Genomic DNA, 20,897 nt, shown 5'->3' with positions numbered 1-20,897 from the left:
GATTTGAGTGAAATGATCCTGTTGTGTAAACATGTGCATGTGGGTATGCACAAATAATAATCAATAGCAAGAAGATGGTAAATACAAGAGAAAATGTGTCTCAAATTTTCTTTTAACTCTCCATCAGGAATGTAAAATTGCTGAAAATGCAAACTGAGAAATACAAATAAAGCCGTAAGTGAAGAGAGCTGCACGAATGAAAATTAAAGGCAAATGAGAATAAAAAAGATGGAATACTAATCACACAATTCATCTGAATTCGATGTCATTTACATCAGGGTAAACCAGGTTTATGAAAAAATTAGCACTTACTTCATATACTAGGACTGTCTGGACTTACTACAGATTAGACATTAAAAGATATAGTTCTTATAGTACCATCTCAGCAAAGACTTCGAGTTTTCTTATTTTAAAGTAAATTCATGGCAATAACTAAAGAAGCTGAGAAAGGTTTTAGATGTGGATTTCACACACTAGAAAGGAAGCAAATTGTCTTAAATGTGTTATATTTTTAAACTATTTCATGATGGTGTGATGTCTAGCTAATTAAAGAGTAGGTAATCATTTTCCAAAACAGTTTTCTGAGCTTAAACTCCCTAGAACAGGATGTTTTACCCTACATTCATCCCTACAGAAAGGGAGCATAGGTGACTAATTTAGACCAGATATATAGTGCTCAGGTAACAGAATTAGGTAAGGCAAACTTCTTGATCCCCCTCCTCACATCCCCACATGTACACACACACCCTGGCTTGGCAGCGCAGTTAGCACTGAACCAAGCACATTCGTCAAGCACATACCTTGTTCCCGGCTTGCACAGCTGGGCAGCAATACAGCATCGCTGCGTCTGTACTCGCTGAAGGCAGCACTAGGCACTGTTTCATCCACTTCTATGTCACTCTGTATGGTTGCAGTGATAGTGAAAACAGTGAGCTTTGGGCAATGGCCATTGTTTCCACAGCCTTACCCCACTGTCCTGACAACTTCTTCAGGAATCTCTCCAGCTGCTCTTCTGGGCTTCAGATGGGTTGATGGGATCACCTTTCGGTAAGCCACTCTGACTGCAAATTCGGATGAACATCACGTCTCATCAGATCTTTCCTTCAGCAGCAAGTATTTCTGTGAGTGCTATGCTATTCCAAACTGCACAGACCAATTTTACATCTAAGCCAGAGTCTGCTTTTAGGACATGTCTATCAGGACTAACATCAAATTCAGGAATGTAGACGTAGACATGTCTGAAAAAGCAAGCAGCAAGTTATGGTTGTTTCAAGCTTGTTTTGAGGCAAAAGGAGGCCTCAAGGGTACATCTCAAAGTGTAAAACAGTGACCAGATTAAAGGAGATTTAAAGCACAGATTAAAGGAGTCCTTATTAGAGTACATATTAGAAGAAGTAGGACAACTAGAACATCTTCTCAGGATGTGCTCAGAACCACACAGAAATTGTTTCAAAGAGCACCGGCATATGACTAAAAGAGCCAGTATAAAGTGTTTGTGGACTTCATGTGTCTCTCATCTTTACCACAGGTTTAGCCTTGCATGGACAAACAGTACATTTCCAACATAAGAGGTGCTTAATTTCTTCTTAAATTATTTGTTTTAAAAGTTGGTGTTGTTTGAAGCAGTAATGCAATGCAAGACTTTCACACTCTCACTCTGGGACCCCTCTCCTTCATCCTCCATATACTGAAGGCCCATGGAAGTTAACCTCCACATACTGCCTGAGTGGGAGCAATAATAATACTGGTTCCACTGCTTATTTTTCTAAGCAATCCTATTGTCTCCAGTGAGGCTGTTTATATTAATAAAGACCATTCACATAGTAAAGGAAGGTACTATTTGGGGTTTTTTATTATTTATAACTGACAAGTAGATAGCCGGTTAGCTGGAAATATTCCCAAGCAATATGTAGCTATATGACTAGAATAGGATTTACTTCTAGAAACTTAAACATTCATGCCAATCTCTCCTTAAACTTAAATGTCAGAGTAGCATATCTCTAAGATAACTAACTCCCACTGATTCCAGTGGAATAGATACTAATTACCCTTTGCGAATCTGAACCTGGAATATAACAGAAGGCAAAATGTAACTCATAGAAATGCATAATAGAAAAATAATGATGATATAAAAAAGTGCATTGCTGCTGTAGTGAATACTCTATACTTAAATGTTTCCTTTAAAAGATTTATCAGATTTATAAATCTGGTTTTACAGCATTTTAGAATTCAAATCTAGGATAGACCATGTCATTTATATGGCAACAGTCTCCTGAATTTAATTTAGATCAGTTCTATTTACAAGAATAGGTACGATTTTTAAATAGTCTCTATTTTCTCCTGTATGTATTTGACAATATAAGCCACAGAAATATTGATTCTGTATCATAAAAGACTATATTTCTGAAAAGTTCTAAAAGCAGACGCAGAAATAAACTTATTTCAGTCATTGTTAGAGAGAACAGATCATTGTCTATTTTTATGAACATGATTTTTATGAAACTTTGGTGTTAGCTAACAGTTGTGAGAAATATTAAAAGAAATTAGCAGCAGTCAGTATTTAACTCTTTCAGAAAAGAAGATGAAACCCATGAGTCTGATCCTAAAGTCTAGTTAGCTTTGGCTCACTAAGTCAAATTTTCATTTTAGTCACAAAATACTGTGGTTATAAGTAATCTAACTTGTACGTGCAGGCTGACATTGATCTATCCCATTGCCTGGATAACACAAAATTGTTGGTGTGCTTTCGAGTGAAATGATTTTGGAGGTATCGGGCTTACAACTGAATCTGAGCATCCTTAGCTTGGGTCTAATAGAACATAACAGCTTTTCAGGTGCCTTCATAATCTGTTTTACTTTGTGAAATGAAAGCATTCAGATAGATTTTGACACTTTTCTTCATCATGTGTATAACTTATCAATCTACTGAAGGGTATATAATAATCTTTGGAAAGACTACTGTGTCTCTGCTTCTTCTGAATCTCCCTAGACCGCTCTGGAGATCAGAGCTGCCCATTCAGAGTTAGACGTGAGTCCATCTTTCCCTGGTTTTGATCTACTCCTTTTGACTGAAAATTACTATAGTGCCATCTAGTGCTCCTTTGCTGATCCTTGAATGCACCGCACAAAATTTTCTGAAGACATTGCTTTGTATTCATTACTTCTACCTCTAAACACTCTGAAATCCTAAAACTGCAATCCATCTCAGGAACATTCCCCCCACCATTTTTTTCTCAGGCAAGTCATAGCATAGATTTTATATATTTCCGTAACAGACCTTCCAGCAACGCTATGCATTAAAAATTGGCACTAAGCAGTGTGGAACAGGGAAGGAACTGGAGAGTAGGCTCGCAAAGAGCATGTGTTCCAGTATCTTCAAAATGTGTGACTTTTAAAAATAGGAATAAGGAAGTTGCTCAGGAAAGCATGCTTGGAGATGGGGCCTGAGGCGTTCTGGCATGGCCAATCTGGGTATGGGGTTGGAGAGTACTGGAGTGGAAAGAGGAAGTATCCTTGCATGCAAAGATGATTTTTAAGCATGAAGGCCAGCGCAAAGAGTGAGGAAACTATTCTTTTCCCTGTAGACCTGCGATGCAGTCTCTATTGAAAAATCCATAGAGATTACTGCACCCTGGGAGATGGAAAAGACTTCAAGGCAATTCGATTAACTAAGAAATAGTTGATTCATGTGCTGATTAAGTGTAGTTGATTCATGTAGTGATTGTCCTTGTCAGCTCATCCAGGCCTCATACAATCCTAGGCTAGGGGCCCTGAGAGGAACCTGGTACAGACATAGGGCACTTGCCCTAAAATTAACTATAGTGGTAATGAGAGTTACTTAACAGGCAGCTACTGACAGGCAGCTACCAACTTTATGTGACCTGAGGTAAAGCAGTGTGCTTTGAGATACCTAGGATCCTATTTTTATAAGTATTTTTAAAGTAGTAATACAAAGAACGTCCCAGTGAGAAACCAATGGGAAATAAGCACTTAGGCACTTGTGAAAATCCCACCGGCTTCCTGCCTACATCTCCAGAAACTTTTGAATCTGATCTCTGGACATTTTGTAGTCCAGTAAATCTGGTTTGCTAAATGTGACACTGACTCTGTGTACTGTCACACAACGTGAACCTTTGCCTGTGTGATTAAAAGTAGCTGCTCTTGCCGGATGTTCCACGGGTCTCCCCAGACTGCTTATTTAAAGTGCTGGCATCGTCTATCCCTAAGCAGTCCAGCACCAAGTGGGCCAAATACTATTTCTGTTTTCTTGAAGAGCACTTTAACGCTGAAGTGCTTATCTGAAATAGTCTGAGGCCACGTCCATGATAAGAACTGGAGGGTGAAAACTTTCAGATCGAGCAGGTTCCGTTTTAGACCGGTGAAGACTATTCCCTGATTCCTTTCACCTTGCAGTCATTGTTGTTCAAGAACTATACTGGGATTGCTCTTGAAAAGTCCTACTGACACTCCTGGCATTCTCATTTTCATAGCACCTCCACTACTGATCTAAAATTAGATTCTGTTCCTGAAATGAATTTCTAAAATTAGATTCTGTTCCTGAAATGAATATGTTGCTCTTCAATCCTCAAGCTGCAAATTGAACAATAAATTCTTGTCTCGTATACTTCGTGCTGAATTAGCTTGAGCTAAGATAGGAAGATTTAGCTTTTGCCACATCTAAGGTCATAAAATAAATAATAGAAACTGTTTTCCATGCAGTCTCTTTGAAAATTACTGTGATTTATCCGCTAATACACAGTAAATTTTGCCTGGTAGCAGGGCTATAATAGGTAAGAGAAGTAATATTATAAAACTTTTAAGTTAATCAATATGGATCAAGAAATCAACCCGTACATATTTAGAAGTATTATTGGAAGCATACAAATTTAGAAGTGTTATTGGTAACTTTTTCATTTACAAATAGGTACAAACTTCTACCTACTTGATATAAATGTCTACATTTTATCTCATATGAGTGAATTAATGTCCGCTTGATAAGCAGCAGAGTGCCAGCAATTTTTATGGGAAGCCCCACAGGTTTTTTCCTCTGAAATATCTCCAAGCAAGTCACACTCTTTTGAAAAAACTGGCCCTGATTGTGCAAAGACTTAGGCATGTGTGAAATTTTACACGCTGTGAAGAGCATCATTCATTTATATGGAGCTGCTCAGAGTGCAGAACATTCAGGATCTGCACAAGTTTCACCAGATTTAGGATTTTTGTTTGAAATACCTTTCTGTATTCTTAACCTTGCTGTCTAATGGGCTCTTTGTTTCCATGCAGTGAATACAGCTCACTGTTCAGTTTTTGTGTAGCCAACACTTTCTGTAGCTGTTTTAATATTACTGCAGCCTGAATTTGCTGGAACATGTCACAGGATCCTGTAAACTGTGCAAGTGGAAAATGGAAGCCAGAAACTTACCTAGCCTCTAGTTTTCAGAGATCAAGAGTTCCAATACATTGTCCTCAAAACAACATTAATAGATCTCCATACGTTAATGACAGATAAAAGCACTGAATCTGAAAAAGAAGGTCTAAAAATCTGCTCAGCATGACTAAGAGTGTCCCCACATGAATGCCAATAATTTTCATTTTTCTAGCACTATTCCTGAAAAAAAAAATGTGATTTGAGAATGACACATATACCATTTTCCTGAGCCTGCAAAAGATAATTCCAGTGGGTGTTACTGCCCAAAGCCTTCTCAAGTTGCAACAGAGTGAAAAATGAGCAGAGTTTAAACTGATATGGGAAGACACTTTACCAGGTAAGTCCTATAGGATGACAGCAACTTTAAGGTCTTGATGAAGTCTTTGAGGCGACTGTAGAAGCTATTTTAGAGGTGTCCACCATCTATCTTGGATATCGCTCAAGTTAGAGAACTGAAAGCAACGATCTAAAATTACCATCTGACTTCCATCCATTTGGAACATATCACTGAAACTGCGGACTGATAATGTTTAAATTAGGGGCATGAATTTTTCTTTCCACTCTATGTTAGCCCTGATAAAAGCCTCCATTTTAGGATTGTGCTAAGTAACACTGTCTTAACAGCCAAATATGCTAGACATGTAAGAAGTATGTAGATTTTACTCTTCCTTTAAGTTCAGGATTACCTTTTCCATTGTGTCTAGAAAACATTTGGCACATTTTTGTGAGCACAATATATTATACATCAAAAACGAGGTGCTTGGCAATGACACAGTTAAACACACTACACAACTGTCTCATTCTTTTAAATGTCAAATAGATGTTTCACTCTGGTGTATTTCAAACTTGTTAAGAGATTTAGATATAACAGGTGTAGCTCAATTTTTCACTGTCAAGCAATAAATATAACTTAAGAAACAATATAGAAACAGAGGGCTTTAAATATAAATGTTTTCTTCACATAGGAACCAGAACATACTAACCCAAAGATTTCAGTGGTTTGTAAAGATTCAGTGACATCTGACTGCATTTTTACCCCATACAAAGAGGTATTTTCCATACAAAGTTCTCCCCTATGGTATCGTTCCTCCTGCTAAACCTTTAATCTGGCCTAATTTCTATCAGAAGGACTTTAGTCTACTCTGCTTTCTTTTTTTTTTTTTTTTTTTTTTTTTAATTTGCTACTCTCAGGACAAACCTGAACTAATCTTTTCCTTCCTTCATGGATAAACCTGAACTTGCAATCAAACAAGAAAACTGGGAACCAGCCACTGCTCTGATGTGAGTCCTTTCAAAAGCACAGGTACCTATATGTATAAATCATCTCTCTATTAAACCTAACGAATGCAGGTCAACTAACCATGGACCTGTGCATTAGGAACACGTGCGTGAGTGTGTACAAGTGTGCATGAAGCAGAAGATCAGAACATACTAAGTAACAGTGTTGGATATTAGAGGGGGGCTGTGGAAGAGGCATTTAGGGTTTAGGGAGATGAAAAAGAGCAGGACAAGGGGGCAGGTGTGTTTGGACATGTTATGTGAGGCTAGAGAGAAGGGAGTGAGAATGAAATCCAGAAAGGGCATTCTGTAATGGATGGAGATAAAGGCAGACTGTTCTGGTGAGAGTGGGATGAATAAACTGAAGGAGAAACAGCAAACCACAGCAATGGACTAAGCAAAGGGAGGCTGGTGCAGAAATAGCAGACATCTAGAGTTCAGAGCATCACTGTGTCCAGAAAGGTGAGGCTCTTCCCTGCTGCTGCTGTGTTTCTCTTGAAAGGCTGAGAGACAGTGAAGTGTTCAAAGGCTGTGGCTTTTACTTCCTGCTCTCAACCCCAAAAGGCTGCTTTAAGGAAGAAAACTAAGATTTTAAGCTGGTAAGGAACAGAGAAAGGAAGAACAAGTGAGAGGGAAATAAGAGGTTGGGCCCAACTTAGCTTGTGATTTTATTTCATGCTACTTGCCAACAATAGTTTAGTTATTTTTCCGGTTATCATTAGATAACATTAAGTTGTGCATCAGGTTGTGACCTGTTAAAGGTGTTCAGAAGGCTTTCAGTCCTCAGCAGGAAATGATTTCACTGCTTCCCCATTTAAAATATTTAATTTGGCCAGAGCATGTCTGTGAGTGCAGTGCAGGACTCCAGCTGGAGCAGAGGGGTGGGAGGTGGTCTCTGCTGAAGAGAAGTGAGATCAAACTGGAAACTAAGCTGTGAGGAGCTTGTAGGTGTGAATGTCATCTGTAGCCTTGTATCACATTGAATTAAAATGCATTTGTAATGAACTCTTCCTGCCTTAAGAAAGATTTGGATCTATTGATGCCCTGGAGTGTAGTAGAGCAGCCCCTGGCAACCTCTCCCTGGCTGCCATCACTGTTCCCCCAGAGGAAGGGAGGCTGTTGGGGCTGAACCAGCTGCCCAATGGGGCATAGAAGTTTAGATACCCTGCTTGGCCCGTGAGGTCTTGACTATGGCTAGTTTTGATGGCACTGAGGAGCCCCTCCTCAAACCCTCTCTCACCCCAGATATCTTTATCGCTTGTCCCATCACCCTTAAGAGTGAAGAGGAAGGCGGTAAATGTTCACGGGATACTACCACTAACCTCCAGGGATTAGGGCTCCAGCGCAAAGGCGCTGCAGCACCCCTTTCCCTGAGGAATGGGGTCCTCCGTAAGCTTTCACTAGCGCAGCAGTAGGCTCCCAGGGTTAATACTTCAAAGCAGCTCTGCTAGCCAGCCTAAGGAGCAAGAGAAGGATGAATGGGTTTATTTTACCCCTTCACTGTTTCCCGTCATCAAATAATGGTGCAGGCAGCAGTGAGGTTTCATAACACACTACGGATGATCTAATTAAGAGTTGCTGGTTTTGTTTTGAAAAAGAATTGACAAGTTGCAGGATTGTCAGCTTTGGAGCCAATTTCTTGCAAAGAGTATCCTGTTTCATGTTGCTGGCTAACACACTCATATTCCGACTGTACATTTTCCTGTCCTCTCCATTTAATAATCAGATTCATTTTCATTCTTTATTACCATTCCTTTAGCTTTGCACAGTTTATTACTGTAAATCCAAATAATCCCCATCTGGAATATCACTTCAGCTCAGAGAGCCAAAGTTTTCATATTACTGGGATTTCATTCTTTTTCAGTTTTGAATTCAGAATTCAGTTTTGTCAGTGTTTCAGTTTATTTAACTCTGTCTTCAATTTGTTTTTCTTTTTAGTGGTGAATTGCTGGAAGGATGTTAGCTGAGGTTCTGAGTGTATTGCACTAGATCCTCATTCTGATTTGAAGGTACCAAGTGCTAAAACTTGACAGTTGTGTCACAGAAGAGATTTTACATGTTTTTCAACAACCGAGAAAAATGGTTATAATGAATTTCTCCTTTGTCCTCCTAATGCTATGCAGTATCTTCATGACAGACAGTCAAGACAGGCAGTTTAGATGAGCTTTCATAGCTGTTCAGTTGTGCTTCTAAATTTCTGTTATTCTTTCCTTGGAGAGTCAATTTTAGTGGTTGCTTTTTTTCCTTTGATTCTGTACTTTCATGTCTCACTAATCTCCCCTAAAATGTTTGTAGTTAATATCAATCATGTGAACTTTTATATAGCTTTACTTGTCTTACTGTAAAATTAGTTTATTCTGGTGTTCTTTTCCCACTTATCCATACAATTTGAAAAAAGCTGTTAGAACAGACTTGTTTCGTGACCAAACTGCTTAAATAAAAACAACTAAATCCTTCTTCTCTTTATGATTTCTATGCAAGCAGAGCAGAAACCAATAAAGTAAGTCATTCGGGACTGGTTCTGTCCTCTCTTTCACAGAAGTAAATCTGGAGATCTCTGCTGACTGCTCTGGAGTTATTGCCAATAACAGTTCAAATGAGAACAAAATTTGTGCTTTTATTTGTAACCAGCACTGTAGTTCTCTCATTTTCAGCAAGATGTTCATTCCTGGGTGTGTTTAGTCACTGACTGCAGGATGGTTACAAAGACGGTCATATCTCTTTTCAGCATGCTGTGAACTTATGCTGGTAATTAAGGGTGCTTTTCAAAATACTGCAGAAATTCATTGCACTATGAATAAAGACAATTTTTTTCACTTTCTCTTCAAATCTTAATGCATTATAAATCTCTTTGACCTTGCTGGCCTTCCTCTCCCAAACTATGGAATTACAGTGCTCCTGCACTAGGCTGTAATACCTGATCACAACCCTTTGTGATCTCAGAGGTCATCTGTTAATCTCGTATCTCTTAACATTTTCTGCTTTTTATTGGGACTAAAATTTGGCAGATGCACACTCCATAAGAAGGGTTTTTGTAGTATCTGTTCAAGACAAATGTCTTGTGTTTGAGACTTAAGCAAGCCAAGAAAAGGATTTAAAATAAATTACTATTTTTCTGTTTATTTAGTATTGCTGAGTGGTCTGAGATTTTCTGGTAGAAAATTAGTCCCCAGGTTGCTGATGTGATTTCTGTGATCTGCAGTAAATATTGTGGAAATTAAAAAGCTTGAAAAGGAGTTTTCACTTTTCCTGGAATTTTCATCAGTCTATCCTTCTAGTTATCCAATACTGTGTATTCCAGTCTTTGCTTGTGCATGCAAGTTAAGGAAATTCTGCCCCAATAAATGGAGCTTTCCTTCAACAAGCAGGTCTGTCAGAGAATCCGTGTTATTTTCCGATGCTTCGCAAGTAACTCGTTCCGCACAGATAAGCTCCTTTCTGCGGGCCAGCATTCTTGGGCTCAGATCCTAGGCTGCAGGGAAATAGGAGAAGGCCGGATTGTTAATTCCTTGGCATTTGCCATTTCTAAAGCCGGACTGGGTATCCTGCTACTAGAAATGGTAGGCTTGATTTGTGGAATTCAAGTGCCTATGTTATGCCAGAGTGCGACATGATGATATGCAGTGGTGCTGCCTGGCTTACGAGTAAACGAAGAGATGAAGAGGCATAGAGAGAGAAGCTTGTGTTCCTGGGGAGTCTCCTCTTGCAAGAGGAACAGTAAATATGTTTATATGCACAGGAACTAGAGTTGGAGAGGCCTAGATGACCTTCAAAATATTATTTCCTAAGTTTCATGCACTTTGCTTAATATGCTTTTAAGGTAAAGGTTTTCCCATGGAATTCATCTGTAATATGAACACTTCTGACACTTTTATCCCTACATTTAGATTGACGTTCTGCTAAGATTTATTATTTTTATGTAGTAATTGTATTCTCCTCCTGACAGAGTAGTGCTGACGCAGTACTGACAGGATCGATGCAGTATTCCCATGTGTCATTCAATCTGTCAGAACACATTTTTTCACTTCTGAAATTTTCTGAACTTTTATTGACTGATCTCATCAATATGCTACACTGAAAAAAATCAAGGTCTGTTATGATACATTTGCTTGCTAGAAAAGTTTATTCTTTTTGTGAGATATTTACTAAAACTAATTTAGTTTTAGTTTTAGAAAAGATGGGAGTTGTATTATTGTTTTTAAAAATTGCAATGATTTCAATAAAGCCCCTTTTTGTAGCTTTTCACATCTTAAGGAGCGTAAGTTTTCCATAAAAATAATCTTTTATTTTTCAAAAATGGCTGATTTCACTCCAGATGCCAAAAGCCAAGACACTGGAGAATGTGAAAATCTTTTTCTATTTTCATTGGCAAAGAAATCCCATTTCTTATGATATATGATTTTACAGCTTTTTAAGGTGATATGAGCCAATATTATTGCTAACATTTATTTTGTTTTAGAGGAAAAATCAGCAGGGAAGAATATGAGGCTTTGCAAGAGCATACAGAACATTTTAAGTACATTTATTATCCTGGCACTTTTAATACTTCTTCAAATAAATTTATCTTGGTGTTAAGCTCCATTACAGTTAAATGCCAGTCAGCTTTTCAGTGTTCTAGTACTATTTTTAGGACTTAGAATGGTACCATATGAAATCGTCTCCAAGAGGCCCAGTGTATATTTTTGCAATAAAGCTAATTGTTTAGAAAATCGGTTAGCTTGTTTGTTTTTGTTCATATCCCTTTTGCTTTCCAGAAAAACCCAAGATTTTAAGTAAGTGAGTCTGCTAAATTGCCATATAAATTGAAGAGTTCCTTTTAGATGTGCATATCCTGGAGAAAGAACGACTTGGTCAGAGCATTTCAAGTTCACCGTGATGCACGTAGCTGAAGCTCACCTCCTGGGTAGCGCTAATTCCGTTCGGGTAGCAGTCATTCAGTGCCCGCTCTATCCCTCCCCTCCCTGCTCATCCACACAACAAACTAAAGGCCTGGGGTCGTGCAACGGCAATGAATGCTGAAGCAGTTTTTGTCTGTTGCACGAAATGAGAGGATGTTTTTGCAGTATTTGAACATCTGACCTTCATGGTCATATAGAACAGGCTTTGAACAAACTCGTTCCACCTTGGAGAGCTAAAGATATAGAGTAAACCTATAGATAAAGCAGGAAAGCTGCAGGAAAAAAAAAAAAAAAAAACTACAGGCCTAGCTCTCACCTGCTTAAAATTTTTTCCATAAATTTCAGCGGAGTCAGTCTTTTTACTAAAACAGGACCACAACAAAGCTCTGAGTTTCTATTTCAGACAAAAATGATTCTACCTCAACCTGCAAACTTCTTCCATATTGCCCTGCTCTCCGTTATCTGTTCTTCCCTCACTACTTCTACTGCCCCTCTGCTTTTTCAGTACTGCTGGGATTTTTCATAGGTCCTTCTCTCTCCACACCTGAGCTAGGAGAGAGAAGAGAGAAGAGAGAAAAGAAGAAGGGAGAAAAGCCCTTCAGCATGCCTCCTCATTAGAAATCAGCAACAGTGGAAATCCAACATGTGTTAAAGTTAAAATCAGAACCTAGAACTTCACCACCACTTCACCAGAGGTCACAGGATCCCATCCACTCTGGTACTGATCCCATACTACATAAAGACCCTGGAGAGCAAGCTACCAAAGGAGCTGTGGGCTGCCCCTCCCAGCACAGTCAGGCATATTCCACCTCCCTTCCCCTCTCCACCATCTGCTGCCCTGTCCTGTATTGGTCATGAGTGCAAGCACAAGGAAATATAAACAGAATACACTGTTTTCAAACTCAGAAGTATGAAAATGATCTTTCCCTAATAACCTTCAGTTCCTGAGAATGAGGAAAGTGTAGAAGAGAGGCTCAGAACTACCCCTCTCCCTCTTCCTCTGGGCCATACCAGAGTGAGCAAGCTAGTCCATTTGTATTTTCAAAGCATTCAATCCTATTTTAACAGGGAGATAAACTGCAAGAAAACATGATTATTTTTTAAGTCTAAGAAAGTAAGTAAGTGCATAAACACAGCAGATCAAAGCTACTTTCCAGACAACTAACAAAATTCAGTCAATTAAATGATGAAAATACAGGGTCCAGAACTAAAGTTGGCAGTCTGGGCCTATTTCCAAGCAGTTCTCAAAATACATCTTTTTGTTGTTGTTATTTAGAAACACTAGATTTAATCCTTCACATTGTAACAATGAGCAGAACTAATCAGCTTGAACATAGTACAAAGTTTAAATATTCAGAGAGAACTCAAAACAGAGTAAAAATAACCCATCAGATTTTAGTTAGGACTAACAAACAAACAGAGCTATAGTCTGACATCCTTATTTGGTCCCACCATTATTTGTTTGATGTTTGCACTTTGTCTGTTATGGCATTCTAGACATGTACAATACAACAAAACCCAAACAAACAAAAGATGAACTAATGAAGTTAATATGATGTCAAAATTAACCCTGAAAGAAATCCCTCTTCCACAAAAGAAAAACAAAACCCTCCCCATTTGATCCCCTCAGAGAAAGCCCCAGGTCATGTCTGTACTGGAAGCCTGTGTCCCCTAGAACCTGCAATGGTTCGTGCTGGCTGACATTAGAGTATCCTGAGAATACATCTAGACTGGTATTTTGCCAAGGGCTGAATTTTAGTGAAGATTAGGTGTCTTTCAGGAAGATGGTTTTATTCAGGTGACAGAAAGGCTAGGTTTTGCTGGCTAGCATCAAACATGTATACAAATATATGCAAACCAATGGTGACAAAGGCATTTTCTGTTGATAAATCTTTCTAGACCAGATCAGCATTTCCCACCAGTTCTGGAGGTCTTATAGGTTTTGGAAGCTAAGGGAAAGACTCAAATTCAAGAGTTCTCCTTCGAAAATAGCTACCCCCAGACCTTTATGTTTCGGGCAACCAGATGAGCTGATCTCACCAGCACATGTAAAGAGCCAGAAGAGCGGAATCCTCAAAGAATTCTCAAAAACATCTATGCACAGTCATAGACACACTTGAACTGGCTGTAAACTGCATAGCATGGATTTCCATCTAGGTGTAGTTGTAGCATCATGGAACTTGCTCCCATACTTGTAGCTAGCATCTTAGGTAGATTCTGCAGCTTATCCTTAGGTTCATGTTGCTATTGTTTAGACCGCTGTTAGCACTAAAGCCAGCAGGAATACCTCAGGTCCGAGACAGTCACCCTAGCACAATTAATGTAGAGATACCCCTAGACAGTGTCCAAGCCTTATAGAGCTTTGGATGACAAAATAAACATTTTAACTGAAAATTAAGTGGAAGTCATTGCAGTCTATATAAGAGAGATGAAATGTGCTCTGTGGATGATGCAGAATGGGTACAGCCTTCTTTTGTACTAGCTCAGATTACCTTTGTTCTAGCGCAAGTGAGTGCAGCGACCCAGGATGGAAGTGAGAAACGCGCGAAGGGAGGCAGCAAGGTCCTCGTCCAAGACAGGTGCTCACAGGCTGGTAGTCAGGCTCCACTGCAATTTGGACATAGAGAGGCAGCCAAGGAATGCAAGCTGTAAGAATAAAAGGCAGGCGTATGATTAAATTCACAGGGAAGGTCGCAAATATCTGCCACTCCATCCGAGCAAAGTAAATACAGTTTTTACTGAATTTTGACATTACCACAGAGAGCTAGAAATCTAAAGCTGGAAGAGATTTCCCAGTATCATTTAGTCCATGGAATGAAATATATCAAGCTATTCCTGACCACCAACATGGAATGAAATATATCAATATATCCTGACCAATGCTTCTTTTCTGAACAGCTTCCAGTGAAAGTGATTCTACAATTGCAGGTAGCATTCCTTGACCCCCATTTCATTTCTCTTCTAGAAAAAATCTCTAGGAAAAACCCTTCTATATTCTCTAGAAAAAATCTTCTAGAAAAATTTTCTAATTGCTAATCGAAATCTCTTTTGTTGCAAAATTAAGCTAATAACTTCTTAACTTCTTAACCTCTTGCCTGCACCGAACATAGACAACAGTGATCTACTGGGTAACAACTTAAAACATACTTAAAAGATTGCTATATTTCCTCTTCCCTCAGTTTCCTGTGGGTTTTTTTTTTTGTTTGTTTGTTTTTTGTGTGTGTTTTTTTTTTTTTAGCCTATCTTCCTTCTATCTTTCCTCAGAGGTTAGGTTTTCTGAGCTGCCTGTCATTCCATTGCTTCTCTGTCAACTCTTTTTAGTTTTTCTATGTCTTTTTTAAAACACAGTGCCCCAAATAAGCTGAAAAATAAAAATTCAGTACCAAACAGACCAGAAAAGTGACCTTCTTTGTTTTTTGCATGACCCTGTTATTAACACTTCCCAGAATGTCATTTGTCTGTTTTGCAATCATATCACATGCCTGACTCATATGCAGCTTACGATCCACATAACCCCAGATTTTTTTTTCTACAGAATTGGCTGATATGGACCCTCCGTAAGGATTTTGTGCTCACCCTAAAGGAGAGACTAGGATATTGTGTTGTGACACTTACGAGAGAAGGAAGCCTCAGGACCTATATTCACCAGCCACAATCAAGCTGGACACAACTCAAGTAAGGTACTGTCAACAAGTTTGAATATTAACCTGGGTGGAATCAGTCCCCAGAGAAATGCTTAATCCTGCCATTTGCTTTATGAGTAGATTCATGAGTTCATCAGATCATCTAGTACAACAAAAAGCAATCTAAAACAGATACAAATGGAATCCACGGGCAGAGGGCAACAGGGAACAGAGATGCCAAGTGCTGCCAATCAGTTCATGCACTTGCAGAACACAGTTCTCAAGACTGTCCAGCCTGTCACCTGTTCCTCCTATATGCTGAATAAACCTGAGAGAGAAAGGGGGATTCACAGTATTAGGTGATGCGAGTGCATTTTTCTTCATTTGTTCTCTCCTTGCCTTGCTTCTTACCTCTCCCTTAGCACAGGATTCATCTCACCTAACTAATCTAAAATTGGCATCATGTCTAAGCTTGCCTTTAGGCTTCTTCTACAATCCAGGAAGGGAAGAACTACCCCGTGAGCTCTGGGTTGATCTCATGCCGAAATAAATCTCAGATACTCATAATGAATCACCTTCTGAAAATGCTTTCTCTCTACATTTACTGGAGAGGGAGAGTAAAGGACAACCTTAGACCAGAGGTCTAATTCTTTCACAGAAAGAAGTGTTTCCACTGAAAAGAAAAATCACAACTATTTCTTTAATAATGAGTGAGGCTCTAGTCCAGCTGATTACCTTTCCAGAAAAACACTCAGAACTGTTCCTTGCATAGCCAAATTCAGTGTATGTATGAGAATCCATAAAGTTTCATTTAAATGCTGAATATCCACTCTGTTCTTTCTTCTACGCATCCTCTGCCTCTATCTCTAGTTATCTATAGCAGATTGTCTTTTCCCAGCCATTCCTGGCAACACCTCAATAACCAGCAGCTGGGTCACATTCGTGGAGTCACAAGAAACAAGCAAAGCTATCAGTTAAAAATGATATGGCCTCTCCCAGGCCTTTCGTTAGGCCTGGCATAAACTGACAATGAGATGTAATTTTCTTTTTTACTTGACCACATTTCTCATAGCACGTAGAAGGAAGCGTAATTTGCTATCACAGCAATTTTTTCCCCTTCACACTTGGCTAACCACACTGTACATTTCACACAGATCTTTTCACTCAGCTGCTGCAAGTTATGGTCCCAATATATCAGAAATCAGAAACTACATTCTCTCAGCTTCATTAGAAGCCATAGAATTCTATACTAAAACTATACATTTCTTTTTTATTGATCTTAATGCAATCAATGCTTTGGTAGCAAACCAAACCTTTTTGACAGAAAAGCTTTGATGGTAGATTTTTTTGCAGACTTGCATATGTAATTATAGATCACATACACTTGTAATTATGGTTCGGTTTCTGAAGAACTCCCTGTAAGAACTGGAAGGTCAACATCATTCCCTAGAAAGGGGGATAAACATCAGCTAAATTTAGGATGCCGAGGGCTGCTGTTATGGCTTGGGTGAGGAGCAGGCACCAGTCTAGGAGAGGAGCAAAATCATTTTCTCCATCTGAGCCATGCCTGAAGATTCATCTAACACCTCCTTATTTCTGTGATAAGTATTGTACATTTGTCACTAATGGGCACACATCTGTCCATTCCTGACACTACGAGGAAGCCTGAATTGATTTGTTAGTTCTACTTCTCACCATGAGACAGAAGAGGGATTGGAAGCCATACCCATGGAAAAGAGTCTGCATATTCTCCTCGGGTATATTTGTATTCCGCACCTGGAAAAGCTTAATTTCATGAAATTAATTAGGGGACGGTTGCCAGCACCACTAGTTTTTATTATAGTTAAACCTTTTCGTAGAGCTACTCTGTGCCCAGAGGTCTAGAGAGTTAGTCTGCATATTCAAACACTAGGTGGTGCCAAGGGTCTATATATTAAAAAAAAGGCTAATTTAAAAAGAAAAGAAAAATGTTCCATTTAATGGCAATATTAACGTAGTTTGGTCTCTGTGTGATTCTGTGAATTAGTTCAAAATCTACTGTTAAAATATCTCATTATCTAGGAGGTGACATAAAAAAATATATACAGGGAGCTAGTAACCCAAGTCTCCAGAGAGTACAGCAATTCAGAAATGAAGTTTCAGTAAAAGGATGTTACTAGTGCAGATGGGTCATATTCATCTAGTCCAAAACCCTGTCTCTGACAGTGACCAGTGCAAAGTGCTTGCTCCTGTAGCAAGCAGACAGTCAGATCCCTATCTTAGCCTTAGGTCTTAGCCTAGCACCAGACACTTAGAGGTTTGCTTGAGCACAAGCATATGCAACCAGACTTTTCAAAAAATGTATTTCTAATTCAAAAATTGAATGTTTTTACTCAATATATAAAAACTAGGTGACGAATTTTATAACTTAACTACACACGTAGTTTGCAAGGTTTAAAAATTCAAAAGGCTGCAAACAGGATCTGTGCTCACTTAATATCAAAGAAACTAAAAATATTTAACTTTTTCTAGATTCAGTGTTTTCTCAAATAGCAATATCATATTTGCTCACCTAGTAGGCTTATTGGTCTCACTACATGTCTGAACTCTTTAGTGAATGAGAAACAAATTACCATAATTTTAAATCAGAAGTACATAATGCCCACCACATATTAGGGAATTCCTATTATCTATAAGATAATCACACTGATAGTTTGGAGGCAAACTGTTATTAAGTTACTAGCAGGAAAGGGCAGAGAGAGAATGAATATTTGATGCTTTATTAGCATTTTTATCCTGATATTCTATTGTTTCAAGTTCTTGACATTGTTCTCTTTTCCCAGTACAGATTTTCCTGTTTGTACACATCTCAAGTTCTTTGGAAAGAGGAAGTTTTGCTTGTCACAAACATGCAAGAGGGCGCAACTAGCTTTTCTGGGTCTCTGGAGGAATTCATGTGCTCATTTGTCAGTACAGATGGCCCTGCTATCAGAAGGGTTATCTTAGGTTACATCTCATGCACGTCAATGTAGCTGGGCAGAGGATCTGTTTTCTCAGTGGACAAGTGAGTATCATTTTTTCAATCTTTCCAACCTGAGTTTGGTGGATTGTCTACTGAGCATTAGCTTCTAATGTGATTCTGTAGCCAAGAGAGCTAATACAATTCATAAATTTACAAACAGATCAAAAGTGGAGAGCTCTATTTGATATTTGTTTGATTGATCTCCACTAATTTAGTATTGAGACACTGAAAAGGTTCACAGAAGACACTCGAGTGCCATTAAAAACTGGAAAACATTTTGTAGTCAAAAATTTCAGGAATGTGCTTTGCTTTACTTTTGAAACAAGCGTAACTCCATAACATCTTGTACAATTGCTCTGCAGATCAGCTATATTTCATATGCCCACTGAATCCAATGTGTCAAGCTCACTGCACCTGGGTAGATTAAGTTCCTTGGATGGGTCATTTTCAATCCCCACTTGACAGTCACATTTTGCAAAGATAGATTAAATATTGTTAAAGGAATAGAGGACCAGTGATAACAAATGAGTCTGTTACCCATTTATTAGGGACCTAAAGGAACAAGAGACTTTGTTTTAAAATCCTTTTCTGAGAATCACAGAACCACAGAATCACAGGATCGGTAAGGTTGGAAGGGACCTCTGGAGATCATCTAGTCCAACCTCCCTGCTCAAGCAGGGTCACCTAGAGCATGTTAGACAGGGTTGCATCCAGGTGGGCTTTGAATATCTACAGAGAAGGAGACTCCACAACCTCTCTGGGCAACCTGTGCCAGGGCTCCGTCACCTTCATAGTAAAGAAGTTATTCCTTATATTCAGGTGAAACTTCCTGTGTTTTAGTTTGTGCCTGTTGCCTCTTGTCCTGTTGCTTGGCACCACCGAAAAGAATCCGGCCCCATCCCCTTGACACCCTCCCTTCAGGTATTTATAGATCCCCCCTCAGTCTTCTCTTCCCCAGGCTAAACAGGCCCTGGAGAAGCTCTCGCAGCCATTCCTCCTAGGGCAGGTGCTCCAGCCCTCTGATCATCTTTGTAGCCCTACGCTGGACTCTCTCCAGTAGCTCCATGTCTCTCTTGTCCTGGGGAGCCCAGAACTGGACACAGTACTCAAGATGAGGCCTCCCCAGGGCTGAGTAGAGTGGCAGGATCACCTCTTCAACCTGCTGGCAAAACTGTCGCTAATGCAACCCAAGATACTGTTGGCCTTCTTGGCCACAAGGCACATTGCTGGCTTATGGTCAACTTGTCATCCACCAGGACTCCCAGATCTTTCTCTGCAGAGCTGCTTTCCAGTCAGCCACTTCAGGGTTCAAGTCATGTTCATCTACGTGCCCAGCAGCTAATTGCTGTTACTCCACTGCCCAGAGAAGCCTGGACAAATAGAGCAATCAGCAGTACTCTGATATGACAGAATGATGATGGGAAAGCTGGTGCCTGGCACCAGTGGGATTTATGCTTTATTATCAATTGTGCTCACAGGCCAAAACTAACAGCCCCAGTTTCAAATATTCCCATCTTCAGGATAGACACTCTCCTACCTACAAATCCACCTCAAGCCCAAAGCCGGAAATCTGAAGACTAAATGATACTGCTGCAATGTTCCATAAGCAGATTTTCCCACTGACAAGCAAGGAGTCACATAAAAGATTTTAATCTAACCCTTTTTAACTGGAGACAAGAGAAAAGGGAAAATAACACCATATCCGCTGCTAGGACCTGGACTGCCTGAAAAGTACATAATGCACAGACATATCACTTCATTCCCAATATGATGCTGGGAACAGACCCAACCTAATCTTCTTCCAAAAGCTATCAGGGCTGGCTGAGACAGCAAGTTACTACTTTCCTGTGACTATACTCACACTGATGTCCAGGCACAAAAAAAGATGAACTGATGAGCTGGTTTATGAGCAGTCCATGAAGAGGCTGCTCATTCTCTTGCACATTGGCAGCTGGCTTAAAAAATTAAGTTATTTTGTGGTACAGACCACATCAGAATTTTCAATCTACAAGACAGAATTGTTCATCGAGCCTTAAACTTGTCTTGGGTAAGAATTATACTTTCTAATTTCTCTTTTTTATTAAAACCAAACTTACTTTGAGATACAGATCATGCCAGAAATGTCACTACAAAAAGTGTTTTGGCTCAGGGTAAAGAATCATACTGATTCAGATCACAGCTCATTTACCAGTTTTTATGGCCATTAACAAATTTCTTAAATTATCTATGTCTGAATTTTTCATCTGCAGAAAAGAAATCTTAGGATTTACATACTTTATAGTGAAGTTAGAAGGTCTAATTTATTAAACTGTAAAGTGTGGTGAGATCCTCAGGTAGAAGATGTGGGGAATAAACAAGGTCTACTTAAAAGTATAGAAAATGATCTCAACAAAAACCAGAATTGGGTAAATTAATAGGAGGAAGATAGACTTTGCTCCACTCTATTAAAATGAATGGCATTTTGCCTGGAATATGAGTCACAGAACAACTTTATTTTCTGAGGGTAAGACAAGGCTAGACAACAAAGAAAGGGGAATAGTAATCTGAAGGATAAATTGCAGGAAGAAATAACCAGGAGTATAGTGAGATGATAGCAATAGCACACGAAGAACTACTTTAAGACAAAAGGTAAATTGCATTTTAATACTGTGAAAGCCATTCACGTTAAA

At 39.2% G+C, this 20,897-nt stretch overlaps 1 protein-coding gene across 2 annotated transcripts in view; it reads right to left on the bottom strand.

Annotated features, from left to right (window-relative positions):
• Positions 1-1,043: 1,043 nt before the first annotated feature.
• The window catches only part of CRIPT (CXXC repeat containing interactor of PDZ3 domain), a 49,912-nt gene continuing 30,058 nt past the window's right edge, over positions 1,044-20,897 (bottom strand). Inside the window, exons 5-6 of one of the 2 annotated variants that reach the window (XM_062571928.1) lie at positions 14,097-14,250; positions 1,044-1,238 (exon numbers count right to left, since the gene is read on the bottom strand). In XM_062571928.1, the coding sequence (XP_062427912.1) occupies positions 1,091-1,238; positions 14,097-14,250 (302 nt within the window). In that variant the 3' untranslated portion in view covers positions 1,044-1,090. Of the gene's footprint in view, positions 1,239-9,831; positions 10,179-14,096; positions 14,251-20,897 lie in introns of those variants that run through there. The other variant, XM_062571929.1, reaches the window with a different exon arrangement.

The sequence above is a fragment of the Rhea pennata genome, chromosome 3, assembly GCF_028389875.1.
Source record: "Rhea pennata isolate bPtePen1 chromosome 3, bPtePen1.pri, whole genome shotgun sequence".
Classification (NCBI taxonomy): Eukaryota; Metazoa; Chordata; class Aves; order Rheiformes; family Rheidae; genus Rhea; species Rhea pennata.
This window is presented reverse-complemented; position numbering and strand designations above follow the sequence as displayed.